A 6848-nucleotide genomic window follows, 5' to 3' on the forward strand; every position below is an offset into this window, starting at 1 on the left:
ACAAAAAAAATGATTAGGCTACAACGAAAAACATCTGACCGCTTAAAAAATCACCCGACTCAAATTGCTCTCCTTTCCTAAAATTCATGGTTATTGAAAATATCTGAAGTCCAAAATCTTCTTAACCTGTCAAACCTGTAGTAAATAGAAGAAATCATTGTAATTGAATATTATAAGATATAACATCATGAATATAAGCTAGAAATCACATTTCAACACCTGTTATTTTAAGAGGAAACGTTTCTCTTCTTTTCTTGTTTTTAGGAACAATGAAATATTCTGTTACCTACATATCTAAGGTCGGGTGAGGGCATATTATATAAGATATTCTTAGTGCTTACTTATTTATTATCATACCTCGATGACCAAATGTGAGACCCAAAGACGAACAGGTAAAGGTTGTTTCAACGGATAACTTAAATTCAACTGATACTCAAATTTATCTGTTTAAATGATGTTTTGCTTAATGATCCTATTTACACTGTATACTTAAGAGTTCCAATTCCATGGTATTTTTATGCAGTCAGAGTAATCTGCCTTAGATCTATAATAAAATAAATTTAAATCTCTAGTGTATTACTCAATTTGTATTTCATTCAACCATTCATTACATTTTATCAGGCCAAATATAAATTAATTGAACACATGATATGCAAGTTTTTTCCAATGTTAAGTAAGCAAGAGTATGTAATTTCTCTTCATCAATACACTTTGTTGTCTTTGAACATCTTTCCTGGGTGTAATTGGCTCCCGATGTTGAAAATGAAATATAGATAACTCAATATTTATAACTTTAAACAATATAATTTTTTAATGTCCGAAAAACATTTTCAAAAGTTTATAGAGAGTCTGTAAGGTTACAAATTGTTTAATCCATCTATAAATTATTAAAGTCATCAAAGTGCGATTTCATAATCCTAATATTTATTTTTTTCTCTTTTTTTCCTCATTGAATATAAAGGTTTTTTTTTAACTTAGCATTTATCAGAATCACTATTATAACTTTGACCAAGAATAAAAATACGAAATAAGGTTTATTTATTAACTTTAAATTAAACATTCTGAATGAATATTTTCCATCCCATCGTATCATGAAATATAGATAAGCATTACAACATTACGTAGTTCAGTTAACAATTCAGCTTGAATTCTCAGTTCCACCTGCCCATATAACACCTGCTGCACTTCGTCAAACATGGACGATAAGAATTTGATAGACTTTTCAGATACTTGTCGCAGAAGAAGTATTTTACAATGGAAACATACATGGTTCTTTTTAATACATATTTGACTTTACTTTGTGTGTACTTTTCTCAGGAACAATGTATATTCACAGGTAACATATTGATACTTAACTTTGCTAAACTTCAGATAATTCACTTACTTTGTACTTAATCATTAATTATATAATAGTGTTATTATTTGGATGTACTATGCCGAAATAGTAGTCAGGGTTTGACACATGGTGCACGAGCCGGAGGCGAGTGCACTATGTGTCAAACCCTGACTACTATTTCGGCATAGTACATCCAAATAATAACACTATTATAATTATTATGCTGACTGTTGTTTGTATACGACAATTTAATTAAATTCTCAATCCCAAACCTGTTTGCGGACGTTAAATCTAAATGAAAATTTTCTTGAACATTCTTTAATCAAGCGTTATATCAAAAAGCGTTTTATTGACTCCGAAGAACCAGTTCATGTTACGTTGCAATTTTGGTTACTGATAAATTCCATTATTTGTTAGAGAATTTTTCTTTAAGATCCTTATCAATAATATTAGTCTTTTAGAAATTATATTCATTTATTTCTTGTTTTGTGACAAATGTATAAAAACTACGTTTATATACTTGAAAATACATTCCGTAAAGTAGCGGTGTTTGTGGCGTAATCGGTAACGCGTTGGACTGACGTCCTCCAGATCGTGAGTTCGATCCCCAGCGTGGGTGCTTATTACATTTTCTCTAGAAAAGACAGCCGTGCACTATTTCGGCATAGTATGCTTACGCTATATAAATCCTTAGAACACTATGCGAAAATAGTTGGGTATTGATTATATAGAGACAAACTGACAGGAAGCATAATAATGATACATAAGTATATCGTGTTACTTATATACTAAGTCTAAATAAACGACATTATATTATTTCTAAAGTCTAATGCTCCATTAAAAAATGCTTTAGTTATACTTTTTAAGTAATTTATATTATTAATTAATAATTATTATTATCAAATCTATTGGGGGGGGGGGGTCAGACACTTAAATGAAAAACAAAAATAAGTAATACTTCTAATAATTCGTGTTCTTTTTCAAATCACTCTTTTCGCATTCGCAGACAAGTGTGTTTCCGTTATTGATAAAGGGAGATACTACAGAGGAAAAGTTTCACAGACAAACAAAGCAGAAACATGTCTTGACTGGAACAGCCATGATTATGACGTCACTCCAAAACAATACCCGGATGAAGGTTTAGAGAAAAATTACTGTAGAAATCCCCTAGGTAGCGGCACCAAACCGTGGTGTTATACAAAACGGAACCACACATCTGACGACTACTGGGGGTATTGCAACATTCCAACTTGTGGTAAAAATCATTTCTGTAAATACAATGTACATAGGCTACTGTACTATTTAAAACTGGAATTTAACATGTGTAGATAACTAGGTAATTCACATCACAAAACAAGACAGAATATTACTGACTTAAACTCATATTATGAATTCATATAATGAAGTACATTGTAGGTCTATGAATATAATTATTGTCGATAATTATTTTCTACCATTGAGTAATAAATGATTTAAAGTGAAAAGAGATGTGAAAGTATTCAGAAGAGATGTTTTTTCATATCAATCGTGTTACATTAAAAAGTTTGATTTTCTTTTCATTAAAAGAAAAAAAAAACTAAGCAGCAGTTTCATACTTTGTTTTTATACTGAATTTTGACTACGGAATGTTCCGTCTACCTGATCAATACACAGGGCTCACAGTGGATGTGACCGGTTAACAGGGGATGCTTACTCCTCCTAGTTACCTGATCCCACCTCTGGAATTTCCAGAGATCCGTATTTTATGGCCTGTTCACAGATTAGTATGGTTTAAATATTTTTTTTTAGATCGATCACTGTTCGTTATCCTTACTTTCTCATTGAATTGATTTGTTTTCAGATCCATGCTACTTCAGAGGAATACAGTTTAAGCAAGAGGACGCCTTTCATGATGGTTGTTCCCAATGTATCTGTTTAGCGGACGGGTTTCACTGTTATCGATAAGTCTGACAGGCCAGAAGATTTAATTCAAAAACATTTTACGACTAGTTAAAACCTTGATACCCCTGTCATTCTTTTGTTTTATAAAGATATAAAAGATAATTCACAGTGCAGTTTTTGTGACCTAGTTTAATTTTGATACGCATTGAAGAAAGAGGAAGGTTTTGACTTATTCGTACGAAATTGTGCGAAAATATCCACAGAAATCTCTTTGAAAGGGGGAAAGGGAAGGGGTAAAGAATATCTATCTATAAATTATTTCGAGGAATCTTTTTTGTGTTAAAGATATTTGTACGTATCAAAGATTAATTTTGTATGCTTCGAGTATTTCAATTTCCACTTCTCATTTTAATATCATATATATATATATATATATATATATATATATATATATATATATATATATATATATATATATATATATATATATATATATATTAGGGATGTCAAAGAATAGTCGACTATTCTACTATCAGTCGAATGGACCGACGATCGAATAATGAAACGACATTCGAATATTATTTTAACTAAATAAATGCAATAAATGAGTAATAGATGAGATGGAATTCTCATCAAAAAAATGAGAAACAGTCTTTTCTCATAGACAGTCGATAATTTTCCTCAACAAAAAAAGGTAGATTTTCCATGTACGTATAGAAAGTACAGCATTTATAAGTGCTTCACTACTGCGAGAATTAATTGTCAGTAACTCCTGTGTTGTTTTTGTAATAAATTACCAACCAATATAATGGGCTTTGTTTGTAAAATTATTAATTGGACTTGATCTTATACCATGTACCAATTATCTTTTGTTATTTTAAGTTTGCTCAAATGCAAGGAATAAACCTGTTTTGATACATCGATATGTAAATGAAAATAGAAATAACAGAATATGTTTATTATGTGACTTGAATGATGTAGAAGATGAATTCCATTTTATATTAAAATGTCCTGTATTTCATGATCTCAGAATACAATATATCAAAGAGTATTATGTTAAAAAACCTAGAGTCTTTAAACTGATACAATTGTTAAGTGTTCAAAATGTCAAAGAAATGTCTAAATTGGGAAGATTTTTGTTCAGCGCTTCACAACGAAAATTATAACAACTGAAACTGTTTGTAGCATATAGTATGTATGTAAATATTTAATATATATAACAGAACATTTTCGCTAGCCAAGGGTTTCTGATACGCTACTCTCCTCATAAGTATCAGAAACCCTTGGCTAGCGAAGATGATAACAGAAAGATTTGAGTAGTTCTATATATGTATGTCTCTATAAGTACATGTATATATACAATATAGCAAGTGTACTGAAATAAGCATGCATTACTGTACATTTTGCTTATATTAATTGTATCATACTGTCTGATGTGCCATATGGCATAAGGAAAATAAAGAATTGAATGGAATTGATACATCGATAATTATTAAAACAATGCGCTTACATTTTAAACTGTTTGAGGACATTTTGATAGCACCCCCCCCCCTCCATTTTATTTCATAATAAGCTTTAAAAAATATCGGCTGGCAATTTTTTAATGCTTACTAAATAAAAAATGACTGCATGTACAGGCCGATTTATAAATTATATTTACGGGGAAATAATAAATTTTGGAGAATTAGGTTTCTAAATTTATTTCATAGAATCATGCTATCCACGCGTTACGTTGCATTAATTTTGATGTTACTTTTTAAATAGATTTAAGTAAAATGGTTTCTGAGTATGTATCAATGAAGTATGAAAGGCAATTTTATTTTCAGAAAATGTTCCGAATATTCGACTATCGTTCGAATAACGCAATCGAATGATCGACTAAGGAAAATACATATTTTGACATCCCTAATATATATATATATATATATATATATATATATATATATATATATATATATATATATATATATATATATATATATATATATATACATACATATATATATATATATATATATATATATATATATATATATATATATATATATATATTGCACAATCAAGAAAACAATGTCATAAAGTGATGATATGATTTCAGATAAAATTTACCCTCTTATTTTAGTGGCAAGGTCGTGTCAAGGACCTCATGTATTTCCTCGAAATATACAAAGAGTAACAAATTAGTGTTACATATCATTGTTTTATCCACTTTTATTTAAAATCTGTCAATCACTGCGCATTAAAAAGTAATACATGTACCAAATATTAGGTCTGTTGGGTAACACCGCCAAATTAAATAAACTAGGTATTGGCTAACCCGAATTTCCTATATATATATTTTTAATTTGAAGGAAAGTTCATCATTTTTTTCTATGCTTCTTATATTTAGTTTTTTTTCCACATATGGTGAAGACTTCATATACTGATACACAGTTAAACAAAAAACAAAAACAAAGATATATGCCATTAAATAAGAGAGAATTTTTTTTTTTTATAATTATTTTGCATTTAAAATTGTGTACGGATTGAATGCTAACAAAGGCTAACATTATTTTAGTTTGATTGGGAAATCTTGCTGTTTCGCCAAAAATATAGTCCCTGCTAGATTATAAACTCAGTGAACCATTTCTTTGTCCAATTGTACAGTTGAAAGAGGGAAAGAAAAACGATCTTACCTCTCAATATAAAGAACATTAATATTTAATCAAATATACTTAAGATTTCACATGTAATTAGTCAGAAACTAGACAAGAATCCCTCATTAACATAATAATTTGACTTGTTGACTTGATAGTTTCGCATGGAGTTTTACTGATGTAGTAGTATCTTACAAGGATAAATCTGTGACATTATTTATACAAGCTGAATAGATAGTGCACCAGAAAGAAATGATACATGTACTGCTTAAAATAATACCTTCTGCAATATTTTATCGAATACTTTTACCGACTTTTGTAGTTGTCGAGATGACCCTCCTCCGGCCAACGGGACAGACCTTGCTTGTTACATCAAAGAAAATCCAAAAGCTAAATACCCAGCCTGCTGTAAAAGAACGGTCTGTCATGGCAGGGATGCAGACTTTAACTTTGAAGAATTCACAAAGTTCCTCAAGGAAAAACTACACATTTAACACAGTACGGAAGCAATGGAAAATCTACACCTTTGGATTGCCAGTTTCATTTTACAAAATGATTGCTTCATATCATCTAAATTCTTGTGTCATATATACATAAACATACAATCGACATATTTTGTATAGATATTCCTTCATCTTACCAATTTCCCTAGAAATATACAGAATTATATGGATATTAAAAGAAATTACTATTAACAGTTATAATTGATAATTATTGTAGTGTGGTTTTTGCAGGGAAGCCTTAACAGGAAACAACTAGAAATATTGAACACGGTCGTCACTAGAATCCACATTCAGTTATTGATTATCAATTTACAAGCTGTAATATTTGACATATACATGTACTTAACTAGTTGTTGAGACAAAACTTTCTACTAAATGGTAATTCTTTCTCCTAGAGATTTTGCTTTATCTCGACTATAAGGTCAATGTTTTTTTATCACACACACACACACCCTCACACACACACACCCACACCCCCCCCCACACACACAC

General features: G+C 30.1%; 1 protein-coding gene across 1 annotated transcript; it reads left to right on the top strand.

The window, feature by feature from the left end:
• Nucleotides 1–1196: 1196 nt before the first annotated feature.
• LOC133171768 (plasminogen-like) lies at nt 1197–6347 on the top strand. The gene is made up of 4 exons (XM_061306566.1): nt 1197–1336; nt 2343–2591; nt 3177–3275; nt 6175–6347. Exons 1-4 carry the CDS (start codon nt 1255–1257, stop codon nt 6345–6347), a joined length of 603 nt encoding a protein of 200 aa, XP_061162550.1. The 5' UTR covers nt 1197–1254.
• The last annotated feature ends 501 nt before the right edge of the window (nt 6348–6848 follow it).

This window comes from Saccostrea echinata, unplaced genomic scaffold, assembly GCF_033153115.1.
Source record: "Saccostrea echinata isolate AGI-Se365-2 ecotype Australia unplaced genomic scaffold, CSIRO_AGI_Sech_v1 ptg000054l, whole genome shotgun sequence".
In the NCBI taxonomy this organism is placed as follows: Eukaryota; Metazoa; Mollusca; class Bivalvia; order Ostreida; family Ostreidae; genus Saccostrea; species Saccostrea echinata.